The following is a 25,468-nucleotide window of genomic DNA, read 5'->3' as shown; positions in this document are numbered from 1 at the left end:
CGGCGGCCGGGGGGGGCCGCTGTGCTGCATTGCGGGGCGGGCGGCCCGTCCCCGCCCGCCTCCGCCCGGCCCTCCCGGGAGGGGGGGGGGGAAGAGCGGGGCTATCTGGGCTGGCCCCCGGCAGGAATGTCCCGATAATGTTATTTATAGCGGCGGCTCCGCTGCCCCCGCCCCGCTCCGCTCCCGGCCCGCCGCCGCCGCTCGCCCTCCCGCCGCCGCCCCGCGCAGGTGAGCGCCCACCCCCCCGGCAACGGGACGCGATCCGCCCCCCCCCCCGGCAGGCAGCGGGGACACACGGGGACTGCTGCCACCCCCTCTCCGGGGTGGCCGCCACCTCCTGTGCCCCCCCTCCAGGGCTGCTCCCGCTGTGGGATTTTGGGGGGGGGGGCATGCGTGGGGAGGGGGGGGTCACCCGTGGGGGGTGCGCACCGGGAGTGGCACATGCTGGGGGGGGGGAATTTGGGAGGGGGGGGGACACGCGGCGGTGACACGGTGACCCTGGCCCACGCTGTCACCCCGTGGGATTTTGGGTCCCAAGAAGAGTTTGGGTGCCCTTGGCGGGGAGGATGCTCCGGGGGTGCCCGGTGCCTGTGCTGCTCCCCACGGCTGTAATGCTGGGGGGGGGGGGTGGATTTGGGGTGCCCAGGGAGGGTCCCGCGCGTTTCGGGGAAATATCGCAGCCGCCTGGCTTTGGTGAGATAATAACTGCTGGTCGTGGGGGAGCGAGCGGGGAGCGCTGCCGGGGTGTCCGGGACAGCAGCCCCATGCGTGGCACGTTCCCGGGTGCTTTCGGGGCCCTGCATGGAGATTTGGGGGGTTTGGGTGCCCCCCGCCCCGGGGGCAGGAGCGGGGCTGAGCCCAGGCCTATTTATAGCCAGAAATGCGCGCGGCGTGTAGGCACGTGTGTGTGTGCCACGGCGGCGTGGCTCGGTGACACCGGACAGCCCGGCTGGGACGGTGACGGCGGCGGTGACGGTGACGGCCAGCCCAGCCCTGGGCAGCCCGGAGCCCCGCTCCTGCTTGGCCCCGGGGGGCGAGCGTTGGGCATCGAGGTCCGGCGGAGCCGTGCCGTGCCGTGCCATCTGCTCCCGGCCCTGGTCGCACGCCCGCGGCGCTGCCGGTGGCTGCGGGGCCGTCCCTCTGTTGGCAGCGGGGCTAGAAAGGAAAAAAAAATGCCTGCTTTGGGAAAACGAAGCTGGGGAAAACCAAGCAGCCAGGGCGATGCTGAGCGTCAGCACCCCGGCACCCCAGGGTGCTTTGTTGGGGCGCTTCACTCCGGTGAATGGAGCCCGCTCCTGTGCCGGTGGCTGGCACTTGCACGCAGCCTGGGCGAGCAGGGAAGGGGCTCGGGGCGCGGCGGGACCCCCACATTCCACGCGGACACCGGGCACAGTGGGGGGACCTTGGCGGCGGCGGCGGCTCGGTGCCAGCCCCTGGCCGGGAAGTGCTGATTCACGGCGCCGAGCCGCGGCCGGGGAAGGCAGAGGGGTGCAGCCCGCAGGCTGGGTGCTCGCCGCTGGGGCTGCGGTGGTGGGACGCAAACCCCCGCGTGGAGCAGCCGCCGGTGGGCCCCTGCCAGGCGCCGTTGTTCTCCCGGCGGCGCTGGTGCGGCAGAGGGAGATTTAAAGGCTCGGAGAGCGCCCGCGTCGCCAACGCGCGGTGTTGGCTCGCCCAGGGCCCCGCCGGAGGCTCAGAGGAGGAGGAGGAGGAGGATGCTCACTCCCCGCTGCTGTTGCAGGCACAGAGACCCGGCACAGCTCGGCACACCCGCAGTTCCAGGGGGTTCCCAAAATTTGGGGTTCCCCATGGTTGTTTTTTTTTTTTTTTCTGAGCCTGGTGCTGGCTGGCAGCGGCACAGAGCCAAGGGGTGCCGGGGGTACAGTGTGGAGGGCTGCGTGCCCCGCTCTTGCACACCCCCATGTGCTCCTGCACACGCTTGTATTGCCCTGCATGTGCTCACAAACAACCTTGCATGCATCTGCTCGCACATGCACGCTCTTGCACACTCCTGCATGTCCTTGCACTTGTGTGTACACTCTTGAATGCTTTGGCATGTTCCTGCATGTCCTTGCTCGCATCCGCGTGCTCTTGCGTGTGCGTGCTCACATGTGTGTACTCTTGCACGCTCTTACACGCTCTGGCGTGCTCTTGCACGTTCTTGCTAGCACGTGCTTGCTCTTGCACGCTCTGGCATGCCCTTGCTCGCGTGCGCACGCTCTGACATGCCCTTGCGCACTCTTGTGTGCATGCCTGCCCCCGAGCCAAACTCCTGCCTGTGCTGCCGAGATTAGGGTGCAGAGAAAAGTGCCCAGCCCTGCCGGCCCCCGATAAAGGCCCCCCCGCCACGTACGGGTGTTTTCCCCCCTGCAGCCCTGGAGGTCATCCCTGTGCTCCCCAGTGTCCCTGCGCATCCCCACAGGCCCCAGGTTTGGAGGGGTCACCATGGGGGGCTGCTCAGTCCCAGGGGTGCCCGGCTGGGCACACTCTATGAGGCAAGGAGGGTGCCAGGATTTTGGGGGGGTGCTGTTGGGAGAAGGGGGGTCTGAGCGAGTGCTGGAGGTGGCCGCCCTCAGCCTGGCTCCCTGCACCCTTCGGGGGCCCCAGGGCGGCTGCGCAGCCCCCCCGCCTTCCCGGCAGCTGCTGGCAGGCATTTTTAGATACCGGCCCGTCCTATCTGCGTCTCAAATGTCCCCGGGGGCGGGTGTCCCCTCCCGGCCCCCCCCCTCTGGCAGCTGTCGCCTGTTCTCCCCGTGAAGCCCCTCCCGGCGCAGGCGTGGGGCGGGTGCCCGCAGCCCCGTGTCCCTTAGGGGTTGTCCATGGGGACACCACCCACGGGCGCTCTGGCACCCACATGGGGACGCAGCGGCGTGAGCCACCGCGGGGTGACAATGGCTGGGGGCGCCCTGAGCGCGTGGCACCTCCGTGCCCCGAAACACCTGGGGCGTGGCGCTAAATCCCGTTGAGCCGATTAACCGGCAGGTCTTAGCCACAAATCCCGGTGCATGGTGGGGCGGCAATGCCCGTGCCCGCGTCCCCGCCACCCCACAGCAGCCCCTTCCCCACAGCCGACGGCCGCCCGGCCGCGGGACGCCGGGACCATGACCTCGGAGAACGACTACGACCACCTGGAGCTTCAGCAGTCCTACAGCCACTGGGACGCCTCTGACGATGAGCTGGACAACGACAACAGCTCCGCGCGCCTCTTCGAGCGCTCCCGCATCAAAGCCCTGGCAGGTGCGGGGATGGTTTTTGGGGTCCCCGTGGTCCCCACCGGCGTGGCGTGGGGTTGTCCCCGGTGCCACCGTGCCCGCTGTCATTGCAGACGAGCGGGAGGCGGTGCAGAAGAAGACCTTCACCAAGTGGGTGAACTTGCACTTGGCTTGCGTCACCTGCCGCATCTCGGACCTTTACCTGGACCTCCGGGACGGGCGGATGCTCATCAAGCTGCTGGAGGTGCTGTCCAAAGAGATGCTGGTACGAGTCCCCTCTGGCTAGGGAACCCGCCACCCGTGCCGTGCCATGCGCTGCTGCCTCCAGTGCTGCACCACGGCTAGCAGCAGGCCGGGGTGGGGATGGTGGAGGGGCGTCCCTGGGCAGGGCAGGGGGTGCCCAGGGGTGAGGGCAGGGTGCTGAGCACTGTCACGCCCCAGCCCAAGCCTACCAAGGGCCGGATGCGGATCCACTGCCTGGAGAACGTGGACAAGGCGCTGCAGTTCCTGAAGGAGAAGCAGGTGCACCTGGAGAACATGGGCTCCCACGACATCGTGGACGGCAACCACCGCCTCATCCTCGGCCTCATCTGGACCATCATCCTGCGCTTCCAGGTGGGCCGGGCGGCACCCATGGGACCGGCACCCAAACGGGAGCTGTCCTCCGCCGCCGTCCTCTGACAGCCCGGGCTGTCCTTCTGTCCCCCAGGTCCAGGATGTCATCAAGGAGATGAAGGAAGGCCCGGAGACGCGCTCCCCCCGGGACGCGCTGCTGCTCTGGTGCCAGATGAAGACAGCGGGGTAGGTGGTGGGACCCTCGCCCCCCGCCCTGGGGTCCAGGGGTGCGCAGAGGCTGACGGTGAGGTGTCCCCATTGCAGCTACCCCCACGTGAACATCACCAACTTCACCTCCAGCTGGAAGGACGGGCTGGCCTTCAACGCCCTCATCCACAAGCACAGGTATGCGGCACAGTGGCCAGCACTGGGGCAGCAGTGGCATGGCAGCGTCACCATGTCCCATGTCCTCCTCTGTCCCCAGGCCCGAGCTGTTTGAGTTCAAAACCCTGACCAAGTCCAACGCCCGGCACAACCTGGAGCACGCGTTCAGCGTGGCAGAGCGGCACCTGGGTATCACCCCACTCCTCGACCCCGAAGGTGAGGCCGCTGCCAACCCCCTGCCTCAGTTTCCCCCCCGGGATGTGCCCATGGAAGGACAGAGGTGTCCTACTCTGGGTGGGACAAGGACATGGGTGGCACCCAAGGGTGCTGCAGCGGCTGGGTCAGGGCTGACGCCTCTCTCATACTTGCAGATGTGTTCACGGAGAACCCTGACGAGAAGTCCATCATCACCTACGTGGTGGCCTTCTACCACTACTTCTCCGAGATGAAGAAGCTGGAGGTGAAGGGCAGGCGGCTGGGCAAGGTGAGGATGATGTCGGGGCTGGGGGAGCTGCTGGGGTGCCCCGCGCTCACCGCCAGCCCTGCTGCAGGTCATCGAGCACGCCAAGGAGACGGAGCGGATGATCGAGGGCTACGGGGGGCTGGCCTCTGACCTGCTCACCTGGATCGAGCAGACCATCATCTCCCTCAACAGCCGCAGCTTCGCCAACTCACTGGCCGGGGTGCAGCACCAGCTGCAAGCCTTCAGCACCTACCGCACGGTGGAGAAGCCCCCTAAGTAAGCGTCCCCCCGGCTCCCTGCCCGCAGCGAGCGCCCATGGGTGCCCCGGGCTGAGCTCTCTGCGGGTCAGGTTTCAGGAGAAGGGCAACCTGGAGGTGCTGCTCTTCACCATCCAGTCACGGATGCGAGCCAACAACCAGCGTGTCTACACCCCACATGAGGGGCGCCTGGTCTGCGACATCAACCGGGTATGGGGACCCTCCGGCTGTGCCCCATGGGGGGACATGTGGCTGCTCCCGGGATGCCTGAGGACTTGGGGGCAGCTTTTCCACCAGTACCCCAGGGGCTTTTCCCCTTAGGTTGTCCTGGGGCAGGTTGGGTCCGTCTTGGGGTAGGTTGGGTCCGTCTTGGGGCAGGTTGGGTCCATCCCATCCCAGGGCATGTTGGGTTTCTCCATCGATGCTCCCCCACCCTTGGAGCACATTGGGGTTCACCAGCAGAGCGAGATGGCACCGGTGGGACGTGGCACATGTGTCCCACCCCATCCGGCGCTGCCTTTTGCCAGGCGTGGGAGCAGCTGGAGAAAGCGGAGCACGAGCGGGAGCTGGCGCTGCGCAACGAGCTCATCCGGCAGGAGAAGCTGGAGCAGCTGGCGCGGCGCTTCGACCTGAAGGCGGCCATGCGGGAGGCCTGGCTGAGTGAGAACCAGCGCCTGGTGGCACAGGTGGGCTGCGGGGCACCCACCGCGGGGACGGGGACACCCCGAAGTTGCCTCACCACCAGCTTTGCTCCCGGCAGGATAACTTCGGCCAGGACCTGCCGGCGGTGGAGGCAGCCAAGAAGAAGCACGAGGCCATCGAGACGGACACGGCCGCCTACAAGGAGCGGGTGCAGGCCATCGAGGCGGTGGCGAAGGAGCTGGAGGCAGAGGGCTACCACGACATCAAGCGCATCAAGGGGCGCAAGGACAACATCCTGCGGCTCTGGGAGCAGCTCCAGGAGCTGCTGCGTGCCCGGCGTCAGCGCCTCGAGATGAACCTCACCCTGCAGCACCTCTTCCAGGAGATGCTGCACAGCATCGACTGGATGGACGAGGTCAAGGTGAGCTGCGGATGTGGGAGGTTTGGCATCACCTTGGGCTGATGCCACCATGGGTTGGGTGCTTTGGTCCCACCAGGCAGGGGGTCAGTGGGACTTCTTGGGGAGGCAGAAAATCGTTATGGGGTGTTTGGGTGCTGGAGAGGGATGATGTGGCCACCGTCAACACGTTATGCTGGGACGTGATGAATGCAACGCCCAGGAGATGCATCCATCCCCTGGTGCATGCATCGCTCAGGCGATGACAGAGCTGGCAGCGGTGCTGGGTGCCCACCACCTGCTTGGAGCCTGCAGGTGACACCTGGGTCTTCCGCAGGCGCAGCTGGCATCGCCCGAATCCGGGAAGCACCTCCTGGAGGTGGAGGAGCTGCTGGAGACCCACCGGCTGCTGGAAGGTGACATGGCTCTGCAGGCGGAGAAGGCGCGGGCTGTCAGCGCTGCTGCCCTCCGCTTCGCCGACGCTGAGGGTAGGTGTGCTGCTCCAGCGGGCCGGGGGTGCTCCAGGGGTTGGGTGCTCCAGGGGGGATGCACTGGGGTTGGATGCTCCAGGAGTCTCCAAGGGGTTGGGGTCTCCAAGGGGTTGGGGGTACTCCAGGGGTTGGGGTCTCCAAGGGTTCCCAAAGATAGGTCACTCTAAGGGTAGGGTTGCTCCAAGGGTTGGGTGCTTCAGGGGTCTCCAAGGGGTTGGGGGCACTCCAGCGGTTGGGGACTCCAAGGGTCTCCAAGGATAGGGTTGCTACAAGGGTAGGGTCACTCCAAGGGCCCCCAAGGAGTTGGAGGCTCCAAGCGTCTGCAAAGGTAGAGCCGCTCCAGGGTTGGGTACCCCAAGGATCTCCAAGGGTTGGGCTGCTCCAAGGGCTGTGCTGCTTCGAGGCTCTCCAAAAGGAGGATCGCTCCAAGGGTAGGGTCACTCCAGGAAGCCACAATGCATCCCGGGACCCCTCTGATGCCCACCCCCATGTCTCCCTGGCCAGGCTACCGCCCCTGCGACCCCAAAGTGATCCGGGACCGCGTGAGCCACCTGGAGCTGTGCCGGCGGGAGCTGCAGGCACTGGCGGCGAGGCGCAAAGCCCTGCTGGAGCAATCCCGGGCGCTCTGGCAGTGCCTGCGGGAGCTGGACGAGGCAGAGGACTGGATCAAGGAGCAGGAGCAGATCTGCTCCGCGCTGGATTACGGCAAGGACCTGGCGGGTGTGCTGCTGCTGCAGCGCCGCCACGCCGCCTTGGAGGCCGAGCTGGAGGCCCGGGGTGCCCGGCTGGAGCGGGCGCTGGTGGCGGCCGAGCGGTTGGCGGCTGCAGGGCGCGAGGCCGGGCAGCTGCGGGACCGGGCGGCCACTGTTCGGGCGCTCTGGGGCCAACTGCAGGAGCTGGTGGCTTTCCGCCGGCGTGGGCTGCGGGATGCTGAGGGCTTCTTCCAGTTCCAGGCAGAGGCCGAGGAGCTGGCGGAGGTGCTGGCGGATGCCCGGCGGCGGGCGGCCAGCGAGGAGCTGGGCCACGACGAAGCCCGCACCCAGGCGCTGCTGCGGGAGCACCAGGAGCTGCTGGAGGAGCTGGTGGCCGCCCGGCAGCTCCTGGAGCGCTTGGGCCACCAAGCAGAGGGCTTCCCCCCGGAGCTGCAGGCTGGCCCCGAGGCGCAGAGCCGGCTGGCAGCACTGCGGGCGCTGCACGCCGAGGTGGTTGGGCTGGCCGAGCTGCGTGGCCGCCGGCTGCAGGATGCCCTGGACCTCTACACTGTTTTTGGGGAAAGCGAAGCCTGCCATCTCTGGATGGCCTCCAAGGAGCGGTGGCTGGAGAAGCTGGAGGTGCCCGATGCGCTGGAGGACCTGGACGTGGTGCAGCACAGGTAGGGAGGTGCCACCACCCGTTGCCGCGAGCTCTGGCCCGTTCTCAGCCCGTTGCCACGAGGTCTGGCCCGTTCTCAGCCTGGACACCCCGCAGGCTGGATGGGCTGGAGCAGGAGATGGCCGGCGTGGCTCCCCAAATCGACGCCGTCAACCGCGCAGCCGACGGTCTGCTGGAGAGCGGGCACCCACGCAGCCCCCAGGTGCGGCAGTGCCAGCAGCAGCTCAACGAGAGGTACGTCCCTGAGTGGCGGGGGGGCCGTGCCCCGACGTGCCCCCCGCCCTGATCCCCGTGGCTGTGCAGGTGGGGCCGTTTTCGGGAGCTGGTGTCCCGGCGGCGCGCGGCGGTGGGCTCGGCGCTCAGCCTGCTCAACTACCGGCTGGAGTGCGAGGAGACCCGCTCCTGGCTGCTGGGCAAGACGCGGGTGGTGGAGTCCACACGGGACCTCGGCCGCGACCTGGCCGGCGTCCTGGCCACCCAGCGCAAGCTGTACGGCATCGAGCGTGAGCTGGCGGCTGCCGAGAGCCGCCTGGCCGCCCTGCGCCCCCAGGCTGGCCGCCTGGCCGAGGAGCGCCCTGAACTGGCCGAGGACGTGGCGGGGCGGCTGGCGGCGGCTCAAGATGCCATGGACGGGCTGCAGGATGCCCTGCGGGACCGGGTGGCCACGCTGGGGGAAGCCGGGCAGCTGCAGAGCTTCCTGCAGGACCTGGATGACTTCCAAGCGTGGCTCTTCGGGGCGCAGAAAGCCGTGGCGGCCACCGACGAGGTGCCGGTGTCGGTGGCCGAGGCGGAGGAGCTGCTGCAGCGGCACGCGGCTGCCCGTCAGGACGCCGAGGGGCACGCGGCCGCCTTTGAGGCGCTGGTGGAGGCGGGCGAGCGGGTGACGAGGGGCCAGGAGGACCCCGAGTACGAGCAGCTGCGGGAGCGGCTGCGGGGCGTGGAGGCGGGCTGGGGCGCCCTGCACAAGATGTGGGACGCCCGGCAGCGCTTCCTCGCCCAGTGCCTGGGCTTCCAGGAGTTCCTGCGTGACGCCAAGCAGGCGGAGATCCTCCTCACCAACCAGGTGGGTGCGCAGATGTGGCCACCGGTGGGGGAGAGGACCTGGGGCGTGGTGGTGCCATGCGTGGCCGGCTCCTGGGTGTGGGGAAGGCTCCCACATTCTGTGAGAGACCCTGACAGGGTGGGTCCGTCAAGCAAACCAGGCACGGCACCCATCCCCGTGGTGGGAGAGGGCTGGTAGCTTCCCAGAAAGGGTGCTGAGCCCCCGTGCCCCACAGGAGTACACGCTGGCCCACCTGGAGCTGCCCACCACGCTGGAGGGCTCGGTGGCCGCCCTGCGCCGCTTTGAGGACTTCCACGCCAGCATGGAGAGCAGTGCTGAGAAGGTCCCCAGCGTGGTGGCCAGCGGCACCAAGCTGGTGGCTGAGGGTAACATCTTCTCCGAGAAGATCACCGAGAAGTGCCAGGCCCTCCAGGAGCGGTGAGCTGGGCGAGGGGCTCTATGGGCACCCCCGTGGGTGGGGTGGCAGGGGGGTGATGCTGCCTGTCCCCCCACCAGGCACCAAGCGATCGTGGCCAAGGCTCAGGAGGCAGCGGGCTTGCTGCAGGACAACCACGAACTGCAGAGCTTCCTGCAGAGCTGCCGAGAGGTAGGCGAACGGCACAGCCAGCGGCACCGTGGGGTGCCCCAGGCCGAGCCATGACGCCCTCGCCCGCAGCTCACCGCCTGGGTGGAGGAGAAGATGCTGACGGCGCAGGACGCGTCCTACGGGGAAGCCCGTGGTCTCCACGGCAAGTGGCAGAAGCACCAGGCGTTCATGGCCGAGCTGGCGGCCAACCGGGGCTGGATGGAGAAGATCGAAGAGGTGGGTCCTGGCGAGGGAGGACGGCCGTCCCCCAGCGTGGGGACACGGCTGCCGCTGACCGCGCCGGTGTGCCGCAGGAGGGGACGGAGCTGGCGAGACGCAAGCCGCAGTACGGCGCCGTGGTGGGACGGCGCCTGGGCGAGCTGCGGGCGCTGTGGGACGGGCTGCACGCCGCCGCCGAGGAGAAGGGCCGGCAGCTCTTCGAGGCCAACCGCGCCGAGCTGTGCGCCCAGAGCTACGGCGACCTGGAGCGCTGGCTGGGGCAGGCGGAGGGCGAGCTGCGCGCCGCCGAGCGGGCCGAGGACCTCACCAGTGCCAACCTGCTGCTCAAGAGGCTGACGGTGGGCAGCGGGCGTGCAGTCGGGGGGCGTCATAAGACGGTGTTGTGGGCGGTGTGGTTGGGTCCTCACGGCTCTCCCCCTCCAGCGGCTGGAGGAGCAAGTGGGAGCGCGGCAGGAGGAGCTGGCGGAACTGGTGGCCCCGCTTGCCGGGGCTGCGCCAGAGCCTGATGGACAGGAGCAGAGGCTCCAGCAGCGCTTCCTCGAGCTGCTGGAGCCACTGGGGAGGAGGAGGAGGGAGCTGGAGACCTCCAAGGCCATGTACCAGCTGGCACGTGACCTGGAGGATGAGACGGTGAGCACCACAGCGGCAGTGGGGGCTGCGGTGCCGGGGGGCGCAGGACACTCAGTGGGTGCTGTCGCCTGCAGCTGTGGGTGCAGGAGAGGATGCCACGGGCCAGGTCGACGGACCACGGCACTGACCTGCAGAGTGTGCAGCGCCTGGCCAAGAGGAACGAGGTGAGTCCGTGCCATGGCGGCACCCACCACCCCACCTGGGGATGCCAGGTGCCGCCTCCCCTCATCCTGATCCCCTGACCCCATGGCAGACCCTGCAGAAGGAGCTGCAGGGCCATGCTCCCCGGCTGGCCGAGGTGCTGGCGCGTGGCGAGGCGGCAGCCAAAGGACCGTGCCCGGAGCTGGCGGAGCGGGCGCAGGAGCTGAAGGTGCTGTGGGAGGCTCTGCGGGAGGAGGTGGCCGCACGGCAGCGGAGGCTGCAGGAGGCCGGCGAGGCTCAGCAGTACTACCTGGATGCCGGGGAGGCCGAGGCGTGGGTCAGCGAGCAGGAGCTCTTCATGGGGGATGAGGAGAAGCCGAAGGTGAGGGTGGCCCCGCGTTGTGTGCCTGTGTCTCTCAGGGCCTCTGTGCTGTGCCGTGTCCTGCCGTGCCATCCTGTGCCATTACACGCCATCCCATGCCAAGCCTTGCTGTGCCGTTACACGCCATCTCACGGCCTCTCATGCTGTGCCATTGCATGATGTGTGTCACATCCCATGTTACTACATGCCATCCTATGCCACGTTGTGCCATGCTGTTGCGTGCCATCCATCCTGTGCCATGTTGTGCCGTCCTGCACCATGCCGTGCCATTGCACACTGTCCCGTGCCATCCCGTGCCATCCCGTGCCATGCTGTGCCATGCTGTGCCATGCTCTGCCTGTGCACGCCATCTCATGGTATGTCACACCGTGCCATTGCATGCCATCCATCCAAAGCTGTTTCATGCAGGCTATTGCGTGCATCCAGGTAGTGTCGTTACATGGCATACTGTGCCATGCCATTACACATTGTCCCGTGCCACACCATGCCATTACAGCTCATCCCATGCCATTACAAGTCCTCTCATGCCATCCAAAGCCATCCCATGCCATGCCATGCTCTGCCATACAGTCCATCCCATGTTGTGGCACCCAATGCTATGCCTTTACGATGCCGTCTCACGGTGTACCACGGCATCCCGTGCCATGCCATTCCACACCATCCTGTCCCCTGCCATTATGTGCCATCCTGTGCCATTCCCCACCATCCTATCTCACACCTTTACACACTATCCCATGCCACTGCACACCCTCCTATGTCATGCCATGCCATTGCACGACATAGGAGGGTGTGCAGTGCTGAGCTCACCGCTGCTCCCTGCTGCAACGGAGGGAGGCAGGACGCCCTGGCAGGGTGGGCAGTGGGGCTGGACCCCAATCCCTGTTCTGCAGCCGTGCCTCGCGCTGACATTTCGTGGTGCCATCCCTGCTGCAGGACGAGGAAAGTGGGTTGGTGATGCTGAAGAGACACGTGCGGCAGCAGCGCTCCATTGAGGACTACGGCCAAACCATCAAGGAGCTGGCAGGGAGGGCGCAGCAGCTGCTCTCCGCTGGCCACCCCGAGGGGTAAGTGCCACCATGCATGTCCCAACCCTGGGGGAGCCCCATGCCTGCAGTGCCCGGGTGGGTAGAACGGCGGTTTGGTGGCATTCGCTGCCCCGCATGGCATTGCCCGGCAGTGGTGGAGGGACATGGGGAGCGCATCTATGGGGGGTTCTCCCCAAAACCCCCCCAAGGCATGGCAAAACCCTCGGGTTTGGGTACGAACTGGGGTGTCTGTGTGCCCGGGGCCGCGCAGGGAGCAGATCATCCGGCTGCAGGGCCAGGTGGACAAGCACTACGCGGGGCTGAAGGAGGCGGCCGAGGAGCGCCGGCGGCGCCTGGAGAACATGTGCCACCTCTTCCAGCTGAAGCGCGAGGTGGAGGACCTGGAGCAGTGGATCGCAGAGCGCGACGTGGCTGCCTCCTCCCAGGAGATGGGGCAGGACTTGGACCATGTCACGGTGAGCCCGCTGGCACGGGCCTAACGGTGATGGTGATGTTGGGGTGTTTTTGGGTGGCGTGAACAGGTCTCTTCCTCCCCACCCCAGCTGCTGCGGGAGAAGTTTCGGGAGTTTGCGCGGGAAACAGGCAGCGTGGGGCAGGAGCGCGTGGACCGGGTCAACCTGGCCATCGAGGACCTCATCGACGCGGGGCACACCGAGGCCGCCACCATGGCCGAGTGGAAGGATGGGCTGAACGAGAGCTGGGCCGACCTCCTGGAGCTCATCGACACCCGCATGCAGCTGCTGGCTGCCTCCCATGACCTGCACAAGTACTTCTATGACGGCGCTGAGCTGCTGGCCCTCATCGCCGCCCGCCACCAGGAGCTGCCCCAGGACCTGGGCGACGACTCGGGCTCGGTGGAGGCTTTCCACCGCATGCACAGCGCCTTCGAGCGCGACCTCCAGCTGCTGGAGACGCAGGTGCAGCAGTTTCGGGAGGCGGCGGCGCGGCTGCAGACCGCCTACGCCGGCGAGAAGGCGGCCAGCATCCAGCAGCTGGAGCAGGAGGTGGCGCGGGCGCTGCGGGCGCTGCTGGAGGCGTGCAGCGGGCGCCGGGCGCGCCTGGTGGACACGGCCGACAAGTTCCGCTTCTTCAGCATGGCGCGCGACCTGCTCTCCTGGATGGAGAGCACCACGCGGCAGATCCAGACGCAGGAGAAGCCCAGGTAGGAGCGGAAGGGTCAGGGCGCCGTGCCTCTGCCCGCCGGCACGGCGCCGAGCCCCGTGTCTCCACTCCCCCCCCTCTGCCCCCAGGGACGTCTCCTCGGTGGAGCTGCTCATGACGTACCACCAGGGCATCCGCGCCGAGATGGACGCGCGCAGTAAGAGCTTCGCCGCCTGCGTTGAGCTGGGCAAGAAGCTGCTGCAGCGCAAGCACCAGGAGTCACCCGAGGTGGGGACAGCCCCTGGATGGAAGGGGAGGGTGGGCGGTGGGGATGGACCCCCCCCCGCCGGTGACAGCCACCCCTTGCAGATCAAGGCGAAGCTGATGGAGCTGCTGGACAAGAGGAAGGTCATGATGGAGCTGTGGCAGCAGCGCTGGGACCGGCTGCGGCTGTGTAAGTGTGATGACGGCCGGGTTGGGGAGCAGGGGGGGTGTCTGGGGCTGGTGGGACCCCCCAGGCAGCTGCTGAGCGCTCTGCCCCCGCTGCCCGCAGTGCTGGAGGTGTGCCAGTTCTCCAGGGACGCCTCGGTGGCCGAGTCGTGGCTGGTGGCGCAGGAGCCCTACCTGGCCAGCAGCGACTACGGGCAGACGGTGGACGGGGTGGAGAAGCTGCTCAAGCGGCACGAAGCCTTCGAGAAGTCCACGGCCACCTGGGAGGAACGCATCGCCGCCCTGAGGAAGCTGACGACGGTGAGGAAAGCTCAGGTGGCACCGTGGGTGGTGGGGGGGGGACGCGGCTGGGTGTCCCCTCCCCAACACCTGCATCCCCTTCCCCGGCAGCTGGAGCTCCTGGGCGGGCGGACGCTGCGGGAGGAGGAGGTGACGCACGACGCCGCTCCCGAATATCGCCTGGATCTGGATGCTGAGCTGGAGGCAGGGTAAGGGGTGCGGGCACCGTGTCCCCAGGTGGCCGCCTGCAGGCAGAGTTTCCCCCCGGGCTGCCCCCGGCGGCGATTTTGGGGGCGCCCCGATGCCCACCTCCGTCCTTTGGGATGCTGAGCACCTCCCTCCCGCAGGCTGGAGGAAGAGGATGAGAAGAGGAAAGGGGTGACGCCGCAGGACACCTCTCCACCTGCCACCGATGGGCTCCAACCGGTCAGTTCTGGCTTTTAGCTTTCTCCTTCCCCGGCACCAGGAATGTCCCCCCCGCATGGCCCCGCCACACCGACCGCTGCCCCTGGACGCGCCCGCGCCGACAGCTCCCGGCCCCGCTCCCTTCGCTCTCCCTCCCGTCCCGCATCAGGGACGGCCGCGACCCTGCACCTCCAGCCCTCGAGTTGTTCCTCGCGCTGAGTTGAATAAATGTTGAATGACCCCTGAAACTCCGGGCGGGCCCGAGGGCAGCGCCTTCCCCTGTGCCACAGCGCGTGTCCCCGTGGCGGCCGGCGGCTGGGAGCCCCGGGGTGAGGCTGGGGACGGCGGAGGCTGGCACCTGCGGGTGTGTGGGGCAGAGACAGAGCCTGCCACCCCGAATGAGGCAGGTCCCCAGCGGCGTTTGTCCCAGGAGACACCTGCAAGTCACAGGGACGCCGCACGGCCACCGCCACCTGGCACCCGGCTGTCCCAGCGCTGGGAGCGGAGCTGGCTCTGTCCTGGCACGGAGTGGACAGCCAGCTCCTTGGGGACACGGTGACACAGCAGTGGTGCTGCTGGATGGACGGATGTGCCTGTATCAGCTCTCTGGCTCGTGTCCCCAGGGGCATCGCTGCCCCCATGGGGATGCCACCCTGCGAGGCATCGTCACCCCAAGGGGCATCGCTGATCTGCAAGGCGTTGTCACCCTGCGAGGCACCGTCACCCTGTGGTGCACCATCACCCCCTGGGGGTGTCACCGTGCAAGGCATCGTCATCCTATGGGGCATCGCCACCCTATGGGACATTGCCACCCTGCGGAGCTGTCATCCTGCAAGGCGTCGTCGCCCCTTGGGGTATCGCTACCCTACAAGGCATTGTCACCCTATGGGGCATCGTCACCCCGTGGGGGTCACCCTGCAGGACATCGTCACCCCACAGGGTATTGCCCCCCTCTGGCATCGTCACCTCGTGCTCGCTGCCACCCTCTGTGCTCCTCCTGCCTGCCTGGGGACAGGATTTGCTTTCTGGTTGTTTTGCCTGCTCGGGGACAGCACCCCCTTCTGTCTCTCCTGCCTGCTTGGGGACATCTTCTGGCTCCTTGGGGACAAGATCGCTTTTCTGGGGACAGGATCCCCAACTTTCTGCTGGGGGACAAGATCACTTCTGCTGCTCGGGGACATGGGCATCTTCCGGCTCCTTGGGGACAGGGTCCCCCTCTGCCTGCTTGGGGACAAGACTGCTTTCTGCCAGCTTGGGGACACAATCCTCCTCTGCCTGCCTCCTTGGGAACACGGTCACCTTCTGGCTGCTTGGGGACAGCCTCCTTCCTCCTGTCCACCTCGGTGGGGCACACCGCAGGAGCTCCACGTGGCCCCAGCTCGTTTCTGCCATCGCCACCAAGGGGCTGGGACCGTCCCCACACGAAGGACGAGGGGGCTGTGGCATCGCCATGTTCTGCACCCAGCCATGCCCCTGCCCAAAGCCTCACCCCGGGCATCCCATCTGCCGCGCACCGCTGTCCCTGAGCCCTGTTTTGGGGGACATTCAGGGGTCCCCACACCACGCTGAGCCCCGGCTGCTGCTCCCAGCAGCTCCCAGTGGCCACCAGCTTCTCCGTGCAGCGCCGCTGTCACCAAGCACTGGGGAGCGACTGCTCCTGGCATCGGCGCTTGGGTTCTGTGTGTCCCCATGGGGGGACACCACCGGTGCCACCATGCCTGGGGGCAACACAGAGGGGAGGGGAGGGCACTCGGGGGATGTGGCTTGGCGAAGCAGGGAGGTGACAGCGGGTGACACCCAAGGGGATGGGCTGTGACGTGGCTGTTGCTTCGTGGCAGCCGGCCCAGGGCGAGGAGGAGCCAGCAACGGTGCCACGGGAGGAGGTGGCCACGCTGCCCGCCCAGCCGGCCCGCGTCCAGCTTGAGGGCTACCTGGGACGCAAGCACGACCTGGAAGCAGCCACCAAGCGCGCGTCCAACAGGTAGGCACGGCGCGGCGGCCACCCCCGGTGGGCAGGGAGCACGGTGGCAGCCCAGCGGTGACGGGGCTGCCCGCAGGTCGTGGAGCACGCGGTACTGCGTGCTGCGGGGCGGCGAGCTCGCCTTCTTCAAGGACGCCAAGAGCCGGGCGCTGGGGGTGCCCTGCCAGGGCGAGGAGCCCCTGGGGCTGCGCGACGCACGCTGCCAGGTGGCCGCCGGCTACAAGAAGAAGAAGCACGTCTTCACGCTCAGGTACGGCGTGGGTACAGCGCCGGTACAGCATGGGTACGGCGCAGCACGGCACGGGTACGGTGTGGGTACAGCATGGGTACGGCGCAGCATGGCACGAGTACGGCATGGTATGGGGATGGGGATGGCACAGCTTGGGGCGGCGGGTGTCTCACCGCCCTGTGCTCTGACCCCAGGCTCAGCAACGGCAGCGAGTGGCTCTTCCACGGCAAGGATGAGGTGAGGGGTGCCCTGGGGGCCATAGGGTGGCCAGGGGGACGCAGGGTGGCCAGGGGACATTGGGGTGGCCAAAGGTACCCAAGGGGACAGAGGATGACCAGTGGTGCTCAGGGGAGAAGGGGTGACCAGGGGCCACTGTGGTGGCCAGGGAAAGTGGTGGTGGCCAGAGGTCCCCAAGGGGAACGCTGGGGTGGCCAGAGGTGCCCAAGAGGACAGAAGATGGTTAGTGGTACCCAGAGTGATGTTGGGTGGCCAGAGGTGCCCAGCGGGGACACGGGCAGCCATGGGATGTTGGGATGGCCAGTGGTGCTCAGGGAGATGCAGGGTGGCCAGGGGGACACTGGGGCTGCCAGGGGTGGCCAGGAGCCACGGGGGTGGCCAGAGGTGCCGGACGGGACAAAGGATGACCAGCGGTGCTCAGAGGGACGCAGGGCGCCCAAGGGGACACGGGGTGGCCAGAGGTGCCCAGGGGGCCACTGTGGGTCTGGTGCTCCCGGGACGAGCCGTGGGGCACCCGGCAGGGGCCAGGGGGTGCCGACCGCCCCGTGCCCCCCCAGGAGGAGATGCAGACGTGGCTGCAGGGGCTGCACGCGGCCATCACCTCCTGCCAGACCCTGCCGGCCAAGGCGCGCAGCCTGCCCCCACCCCGCGCCCCCCCCGAGCCCGGCCCGCCCCGGCGGGACAAGGAGAAGCGCTTCAGCTTCTTCCCCAAGAAGAAATAAATCGGGGGAGGGGGGGCGGGGGGGGGGCAGCACCGCACCCACACCGCGGCACGCACGTGTATATATATATATATGTATATATATATATGTTTATATTTATATATATATACATATGTTTCCATGCTTAAGGGCATGCACGCACCCTGGTGTCGGTGCACGCACGTCTATGCACACGCGTGCGCACGTGCCCCCCCCCCCCCCGTGGCACACACCTGCGTGCGTTTGCACACGCGTGGCCCCGCATGCATGCACGTGCACCCACCCCACACGGGCGCATCCCGGCCCCCCCCCCATCCCCTTTTCTAAGCCATAAGCCCCCCACCAGCGTGTTCCCCCCCCCCCCCGGCCCCACGGGCACCAACCAAAGAGCGCGCCCCCCCCCCCCCAAGCTTGTCCCCTTGCTGCGGGTGGGGGTCCCGGTGCTGTTGGGGCCCCCCCTGCACCCTCACGGCCGGACCGAGCGTCCCTGGGGGGGAGCGCACGGGTGGGTGGGCGGAGAGGAAATTTGGGTTCGGTTTGGGTTTTTCTTTTTGTAATAAAGATGTCAAAGCAAGGCGGGCCCAGGGCTGTGCACTGGGGGGCCCTTCTGGCAGGCAGGGTGGGGGCCAGGGGGAGTCCCATCTCCTGGTGGTCCACAGGGTCGCCCTTCTCCTGGGCGTGAAAGGTGGTTGTGGGGTCCTGCTTCTTCCGGGCGACCTGGAGGGTCCATGGGGTGCCCCTTCTTCTTGGGGTCCAGAGTTGCCCATCTCCTGGTGGCCCGGGGGTGCTCCATCTCCTGGGCCAGCTGCGCTCCATCGGGTGCACACCTCCTTGGGGCCCATGGGGGGGCTCTTTCTTTCAGGTGAGCTGTGAGTCCACGGGGTGCCCCTTGTCCTGGGTGAGCTGGGGGGGTCCGTGAGGTGCCCCATCTCCTGGTGGTCCATGGGGTGTCCCTTCTGGTGGTCCATGGGGTGCCCCATCTCTCAGTAGTCCACAGGGTGCCCCATCTCCCGGGGATCCATGGCGTGTCCCTTCTCCTGGTGGTCTACGGGTGCCCCATCTCCTGGTGGTCCATGGCGTGTCCCATCTCCTGGTGGTCCATGGGGTGTCCCATCTCCTGGGGATCCACGGCGTGTCCCTTCTCCTGGTGGTCCACGGGTGCCCCATCTCCTGGTGGTCCATGGGGTGCCCCATCTCTCAGTAGCCCACAGGGTGCCCCATCCCCTGGTGGTCCATGGGGTGCCCCATCTCTCAGTAGTCCACAGTAGTCCATCTCCTGGGGATCCATGGTGCATCCCTTCTCCTGGTAGTCCTTGGGTGCCCCATCTCCTGGGGATCCACAGGGCGCCCCATCTCCCGGCTGCCCCCCCCTAGCTGGCGGCGTCGAGGGTCTGAAACTTCTGCCGCAGGTCCCTGACGAGGCCATGCCGGGGGGGCTCGGGGGGCTCACCCTGCCCGGGGGGGCAGCGCCGCCGGTACTCCTCGGAAGCCTGGTAGGCTTTGCAGCGCTCCACCACCGCCTTCAGGCAGATCTTCTCGCGGGTGGTGGGCGAGCGGATCTGCACGTAGGCGGGGGGCTCGGTGGCAGCAGGGGGGGGCAGCCTCTCCAGCACCACCACCCGCTGCCCCCCGGGACCCAGGGGCGCTTGTGCCGTCACCCACAGCCCACCGGGCTGCTGGTGGTGATGGTAGCCGCCACCACCGCCGCCCCCACCACGCCGTGGGTCGGGGGTCCCCACGCCCGCCTCAGCGCTGCGGCTGCGGCCCCCGCCCCGCTCCTTGGCCGCCGGCCGCCCCCCACGTCCCGGCCCCTCGGGTGCCGAGCGGCTGCGGGTCACCGGCGGTGGCCGCGGGGCGCCGAAACGGGCGCGCAGCTCCCGCACGTCCGGCCAGGAGAAGGGCTCGGTGCTGCCACCGCCGGGGCTGGGCGGGCTGCGGGGGGCACTGACCACCATGGGGGTGATGGCATCCCGTGGGGACATGGGCGGCTTCGGCAAACCTGGAGGAAAAGAAAGCGGGGTGAGAGCGGGGCGGTGGCGGGGGGACGGTGCCCGTGGTCCCCCCCACCCCACCGTGTCCCACCTGGGGTGCTGGTGTGGGTGGCACCGTCCCCCAGCGGCACGCCGGCGCGGCGGCGGCGGCTCTTGATGCGCAGGCTGTACTGGCGGGCCAGCTGGTACACCCTGGTGGCGGGGCGCCCGGGGGGGCTCCCAAGTGCCAGGACCCCCGGGGGGTCCCCGGCACCAACGTCCCCCTCCTCCAGGATGAGCAGCGGCTCAGCAGGAGGCTCCAGCCCGTTCTCCTGGCACGCAGGGGATGCTCCATCCACCGCCGGCACACACTCCAGAGGCGTTTTGGGGCTCACCGGCTCCGGAGGCGTTTTGGGGCTCACTGGCTCTGGGGGTGTTTTGGGGCTCACCGGCTCCGGAGGCGTTTTGGGGCTCACTGGCTCTGGGGGTGTTTTGGGGCTCACCGGCTCCGGAGGCATTTTGGGGCTCACTGGCTCCGGCAGTGTTTTGGGGCTTCCTGGCTCCGGGGGGGGCCAGCTGTTGATTCTGGAGACCGAGGTCCTCACCAACCCCTTGGGGATGTAGGAGAGGCTCTCACGGCGCTTGATGCTGAAGCCGGCGTCCTGGTGCTCGGCGTTGTCGTAGTAGCTCCGGATCTTGCGCAGCAGCAGCAGGTCCTGGGTGGAGAGGAGCGAGCGGCGCCGGGGGCCGGGGGGGGGCTCCGGGGATGGCGGGGGGCTGCGGGGCGCCCCGCTTTCCGGAGGGGGGCCGTCGAGGCTGAGGGTGCTGCCGCTGCGCCCCTCCAGCGCCAGGCTGCCGCGGCGTGACAAGCTGCTGCCGAAGCGCTCGGCGATGACGCTGGCCTGGTCCAGCACCGAGGGGGGCAGGATGCTGCCCTCCCCGTGGCCTTCCTCCTCCTCCTCCTCCTCGCTGCTCAACGCCCGCGGGTCCTCCCCGGTGCCCGCCTCCGGGTGCGGCTCGGTGTCACCCTCCCCATCAGGCAGCCCCGGTGGGGGGGTTCCCGATGGGGAGGGGGGCACCGGGGTCTCCAGCCCCTCGCCGAGCTCCCCGGTGCGCAGCGGGGACACCGGTGACGCCGGGGTGGCGGTGACCTCGCGGCACCACTCGCAGCTCCCTGCCGGGGTCCCCTGGCGAGAGCAAAGTTTGTGGGGCCGTGCCCCCACCCTCTCAGCACAGCAGAACCTGAGTTGGTGTGCGGTGCCCTACGGCACTTATGGGGTGCCCCACAAGTGACGCAGGGTGCCACAGGTAGCAGGGGAGGGGGTGGGGGTCCGGTGCGGGTACCTGCTCCTCCTGGGGCTCCTCCGCCACGTCCCCGTTCTTGTCCCCATCCCCATCCTGCTCCTCCTGGCTGTCCTTGCCCAAAGCCTCCTCTTCTTCCTCCTCCTCCTCCTCTACGACGCCCCCAGCTGCAGCCCAGGTCCTGGGGGGCTGTGGGGGCTCCCCCGCCTCCAGGAGGGTCCCCTCACTGCCTGCGTGCTGGGGGGGGACACGAGGGCTCAGCGCCTCCATGGGGGGCAGCCCCACACCACCCCATGCCCTGGCCTTACCTTGAGCCCTGCCAGCCACGCGTGTGTGGGGGGAGAAGAGCAGAGGTGAGCGTGGGGGGGGGCAGCACCCCAAAATTGTCCCCCCCACCCAATGGCAACCCCCAGCCGCTCACCGTGCTCACCCAGCTGCCGCAGGATCTGCTTGGTGGGCTCTGCGGGGAGACACATGGGGGTGTCACAGAAGGGTGGTGCCATCATCCCCGTGCCCCCCCCCCCCCCCCCCCCCAAAAAAATATACCCCAACCCCGGTCCCCATCCGCACCCGACTGCCGGCGCCCCGCGTGCCCCTGCAGCCGGTCCGGCAGCGTCTCGGCGCGGTCGCGGCGCTGGAAGGGCTCTGCGGGGCGGCGTGGGGGGGACACAGGCGTCAGCACAGCACCGTCCCCACGGGGGGGACACGGTGTCACGGGGGGGGGCTCACCCGACTGCCGGCGGCCGTGGCGCGGCTGGTCCAGCGGCTGGCAGGAGCGGCTCCTGTGCAGGCGCTCGGGGCTGTAGCGGGGCAGGCGCGGGGGGTCTGCGGGCACAGGGGGGTGACAAGGGGGTGCAGGGACGAGGGAGGGGGGCGCAGGGATGCGAAACGGGGGTGCAGGGATGGGGGCACTCACGGAACAAGTCCATCTCCAGGATGGCTTCCTTGGCCTGGCGTGGAGAGAGGCGGTTGGTGACCGGGGAGAGGTGGTGGTCCCAAGGGGGTGTCACCCCCCCACCCGAAAATAAAATTAAAAAAGGCAGGGGGACAACGCCGGGGTGTCCTCACCTTCTGGGGGACGATGGCGTGGTGGTTCTCCAGGATGAGCCGCTTGATGTGGTGGGTCCAGACACGCTTCTCCTCCACGCTCTTGGCCTAAGGGGGTGGTGTGGTGGTGGTGGGAGCGGGCGGGGGTCCCCCATGCCCCCCCACCCCCACCCCGCAGCACCCTACCTGCAGGCCGTACTGCTGCTTGATGTGCTTGTAGTGAGCCACGCTGAAGCAGAGCGAGTCCCGCGTGCTCTCGATCAGCATCAGCGAGGAGCACTGCGCGGAGACGCCATCAGCCCTGCGGTACCCCCCCGGGGACCCCCCCTCCCACCGGGGCGAGCACCCACCGGGATGTGGTTCTTGTAGACGTAGTGGTCCCCGCGGCGCTTGGTGATGAGGAGGAGCTTGTCGAAGAGGAAGACGGCGCGCTCGCTGCGTGCCCGCTGCACGCGGAAGGTGCCTTCCAGCACCAGCTCCCCGTAGCTGGTCAGGTCCGGCCCCTTCCACTGCAGCAGCAGCGACTGGATCTCCTGCGAGGGACGCGGGGACGGCAGTGTCACCGCAGCCGCTGCCCGGCCCCGCCACCGCCGTGTCCCCCCCCAACCCCCCGTGGCCCACCTGCTGGCGGATGGCGTGCTCGTGCTTGCGCTTCATGTCGTTGATGTACCAGGCTACGCAGGTCATGGTGTCGATGGCCTCCACCACCACCTCGTAGTCGTCCCCCGACTTGCGCTCAAAGTGCTTGGCGATCTCCTGCGGGCACGGGGAGCACGCCGTGGCACCGAGACGCGCCGTGCCATGAGCTCCCACCGTGCCAGGTGCACGGGCTGTGCCACGGATACGCGCCGTGCCGGGTACCCGTGCCGTGCCATGCCCTGCGCTGTGCCAAGTGCCCACACCATGCCACGAGCTCCCACCACGCCAGGTGCCTGGGCTGTGCCATGGATGTGTGCCATGCCGGGTACCCGTGCTGTGCCCCACACTGTGCCACGCAGTCCCAACCACGCTGGGTGTACATGCCATGCTGTGTGCCCGTGCCACGCCGTGCCACGCCGTGCCGGCTCACCTGGAGCAGCAGGTGGTACTTGAGGATCCTCTGGACGGGCTTCAGCAGGTAGGCGCCCAGCGGCAGCGCGTGCCGCATCTGCTCCTGGCACTCGCGTAAGAACCGGGCCTGCTGCTTGCTCCTCATGCACTCGCTCAGCGCCGCCACTGAGCTGGGGGGGGGGGCACAGCACCAGGGGGTGCTCAGCCCCACGGCGCCCAGCCCCACAGCACCCCGTAGCGCCCAGCCCCACGGTGCCCGCTCACTTGGGGTAGTTGTTGCAGTACTGCGTGTAGATGTCGAACTCCTGGCTCTGCGGGTGGTGGGGGCACGGTGAGAGCCCGGCACGGCCCCCACTGCGTGCCCCCCGCCCTGGAGCCGCATCCCCTTACCCGCGTCACGAAGCAGACGGCCACGGCCACCGGGTCGCAGGCGCAGCTCTCCAGGCTCTGCAGCAGGTTGCTGGGCGGAAGGGACAGACGGGGGTTGACCAGAGCCCCCCCGCCACATCACGGGGAGGGGACAGTGCCGCCATGGGTGCCGCTCACCTGCTGAGCTCGTAGATGTCCTCGATGTTCCCGAAAAGCGCGCTGACCTGCTCCGGCCGCAGCGGCGGCTCCTCGGCATCGATGATCTTCCCCAGGTAGCCCTGTGCGTGCACGCAGCGGCTGCTCAGCACCACCCGAGGGACTGAGCCCCCGCCGCCACGTCCCCGCGGTGCCCTCACCTCCACGATGCCGCGCAGGTCGCGGGCGTAGGTGCGCTCCGACTCCACGATCTCCAGCAGCACGCGCTGCAGGTACGAGGGCTCCTCGCCCGGGGGCCGCACGCCCCGCGGACCCGGCCGCCCCCCCGGGGCCGCGTTGTTGTTACTGTTGCCCAGCCAGGGCTCCTCGCCGTCGCACGCCGCCTCCTCCTCCTCCTCCTCCATGCCGCGGGCGGGACCCGGCACCTCGCCGAGGGCAGGGCGCTGCGGGCAGGCGGGCACCGGCATCCCCGGGGTCTGGGGGCGAGCGGCGCCGTCAGGGGGTGCGGCGGAGACCCCGGGGTGACACGGTGGCCCAACGGTGCCGTCGGGCGCCTCGCCGGAGAGCTCGGTGCCGGGTCACCCTGCCCGCACCGGCTGCTCTCCCACCGCGGCCCCGGTGCCACCGAGCCGTCCGGGGGCACCGCGGCAGCGGGGCAGGAAGCGTGCCGAAACGGCGAGGGCCGCGGCTCCCGGCGGAAGGACGGTGCCGGCAGACGGCGGGCGACCTTGAGCCGGGCCACGTGCCGGTGGCGGGGCCACCCGGACCCCCCCTGCCCCGCTCCCGGTAGCGGTGTGGGGGGGGAACGGGACCCGAACCGGTCCAGCCGGTTCCCTCCGGCTCCTCCCGCGCCCGCCGTGCCGCATGGCCGCATCCTGCCGCCGCCGCCCTCCACGGGCAAACGGGGAGCCCCCCAAAACCCAGCACCGTGCCCTCCGCACCCCCCCGGGGCAGCTGGCACGGCCACGGGGCAGCCGTCGCTCGAGGCAGATTTGGGGTTCGGGGCCCCCCAAGCCCACCAAATGCCCCCCGGCCACCCCACGCCGCCGTGGGTCCCAGCCCCACGGCCACCGTCGCCCGCCCCCGGCCGCCCTAATCCGCTCAGCGCCGGGATTACGGCGCGGGGCCAGCGTCACGGGGGGGTTATCCTGCCCCCCCCCGTCCCCGGTGTCGCCAAAGCCTCGGCGCCGAGATTAACCCCGACCTTAGCGGGGGCTGCGCCCCGCAACCCACGGGGCTGAGCTGGGTACCCCCAGCCGGGCCCCAAAACGCCGGTTCCCAAACGTCCCCCAGTGCCCGCCGGGAGGGGGAAACTGAGGCAGGGGGAAAATCCTGCGTGGGAGCCGGGCACGGCCCACGGCGCGTTCCCAGGCCTGTGGCCGGCCGGAGGCGGGAGAACCCGCCGGAGCCATATAAGGGCAGGCGCTTTCACCATTTCCAGGCTTTTTCCAGGATTCCGCCGGCCCCACAGACGCGGGGCACCGGCGGGGCCGCACAGCGGGTCCCCGTCCCCGCGGGACTCCCCGTCACCCCCAGCCCCACAGGGACCCGCGGATCCCTCTCCCATGGGACCCACGGCGCCGGGCACCCCACGACCCACGGTCCCCAGCCCCACGGGACCCCACAGCTCCTGCCCCACGGGGACCCACGGCGCCGGGCACCTTGGGGTCCACGATCCCCAGCCCCACAGGGACCCACGGTGCCTGGGACCCACGGACCCCAACCCCACGGAGACCCACGGTACCGGGCACCCCGAGGACCCACGGACCCCAGCCCCACGGGGACCCACAGCACCGGGCACCCCGGAACCCAGGCACCGCAGAGCCCCAGGGGGCGAATACCCCAAGACCCCAAGACCCCAGCACCCCAGCACCCCAAGACCCCAGGCCCCCATCCCACCGCCCCCACGGGGACCCCCGGCCCCGCGCCCCCCGGCCGCACTCACTCACCGCGCTCCGCCGCCGCCGCCGCCCCGTCCCGGCCGTGCCCGCAGGAAGCGGCGGGCGAGCCCCGGGGGCGGGGACAGCCGCAGCGCCCCGCCCGGCCCCGGCACCCCGGGGTGCGGCACCCGCGGGGGGGGGGGGGGGGGGAAGTGGGGGGGGGGCGCGGACACGCGTGGGGGCAGCGCCAAGGGGGGGGGGGGGGGAGCGCGGGGAGGGGGCGGGGCCTCTTCGCTGAGGCCACGCCCACTCCGCCACCCGCCACGCCCACTCACCCTCAAAGCCACGCCCACTCCCTCGAAAACCCCGCCCATTTCCTCAAAACCACGCCCACTCCTCCGAACGCCACGCCCACTCTCCTCTCTCGCCCCGCCCCCTCCACGCAGGCCACGCCCCCTCCACGCAAGCCCCGCCC

The 25,468-nt window shown here is 69.1% G+C and overlaps 2 protein-coding genes across 8 annotated transcripts; one reads left to right on the top strand and one right to left on the bottom strand.

The window, feature by feature from the left end:
- Positions 1-51: 51 nt before the first annotated feature.
- On the top strand, positions 52-17,793 carry SPTB (spectrin beta, erythrocytic). Of its 7 annotated transcripts, XM_080594921.1 has the most exons (36): positions 55-228; positions 3,066-3,234; positions 3,323-3,474; positions 3,651-3,824; positions 3,919-4,010; positions 4,089-4,169; positions 4,249-4,364; positions 4,520-4,632; positions 4,700-4,887; positions 4,961-5,078; positions 5,396-5,554; positions 5,629-5,931; positions 6,245-6,395; positions 6,903-7,770; positions 7,866-8,003; positions 8,073-8,832; positions 9,047-9,249; positions 9,328-9,418; positions 9,488-9,634; positions 9,712-9,975; positions 10,061-10,267; positions 10,342-10,431; positions 10,521-10,790; positions 11,724-11,854; positions 12,087-12,291; positions 12,379-12,998; positions 13,087-13,225; positions 13,307-13,391; positions 13,491-13,687; positions 13,778-13,875; positions 14,014-14,092; positions 14,695-15,011; positions 15,910-16,052; positions 16,129-16,302; positions 16,476-16,518; positions 17,076-17,793. In XM_080594921.1, the coding sequence occupies exons 2-36, from the start codon at positions 3,099-3,101 to the stop codon at positions 17,551-17,553; spliced, it is 7,530 nt and encodes a 2,509-aa protein (XP_080451047.1). In that variant the 5' UTR covers positions 55-228; positions 3,066-3,098; the 3' UTR covers positions 17,554-17,793. The 7 variants fall into 7 exon arrangements, with proteins under 7 accessions (XP_080451045.1, XP_080451046.1, XP_080451047.1 ...); XM_080594922.1 differs by having other exon boundaries at positions 15,910-16,302; positions 17,076-17,364; XM_080594923.1 differs by lacking the exon at positions 14,695-15,011 and having other exon boundaries at positions 57-228.
- A 148-nt stretch (positions 17,794-17,941) lies between these two features.
- Positions 17,942-25,187, bottom strand: PLEKHG3 (pleckstrin homology and RhoGEF domain containing G3). The gene is made up of 18 exons (XM_080595709.1): positions 25,063-25,187; positions 23,314-23,589; positions 23,135-23,235; positions 22,979-23,048; positions 22,853-22,899; positions 22,608-22,758; positions 22,160-22,294; positions 21,889-22,071; positions 21,725-21,817; positions 21,560-21,646; positions 21,408-21,441; positions 21,221-21,316; positions 21,062-21,136; positions 20,913-20,951; positions 20,800-20,807; positions 20,534-20,728; positions 19,302-20,376; positions 17,942-19,218 (listed from the first exon to the last, which is right to left on the bottom strand). The coding sequence occupies exons 2-18, from the start codon at positions 23,578-23,580 to the stop codon at positions 18,590-18,592; spliced, it is 3,285 nt and encodes a 1,094-aa protein (XP_080451835.1). The 5' UTR covers positions 23,581-23,589; positions 25,063-25,187; the 3' UTR covers positions 17,942-18,589.
- Positions 25,188-25,468: the final 281 nt, after the last annotated feature.

Source organism: Anser brachyrhynchus (genome assembly GCF_964034855.1).
Source record: "Anser brachyrhynchus genome assembly, chromosome: 5".
In the NCBI taxonomy this organism is placed as follows: Eukaryota; Metazoa; Chordata; class Aves; order Anseriformes; family Anatidae; genus Anser; species Anser brachyrhynchus.
This window is presented reverse-complemented; position numbering and strand designations above follow the sequence as displayed.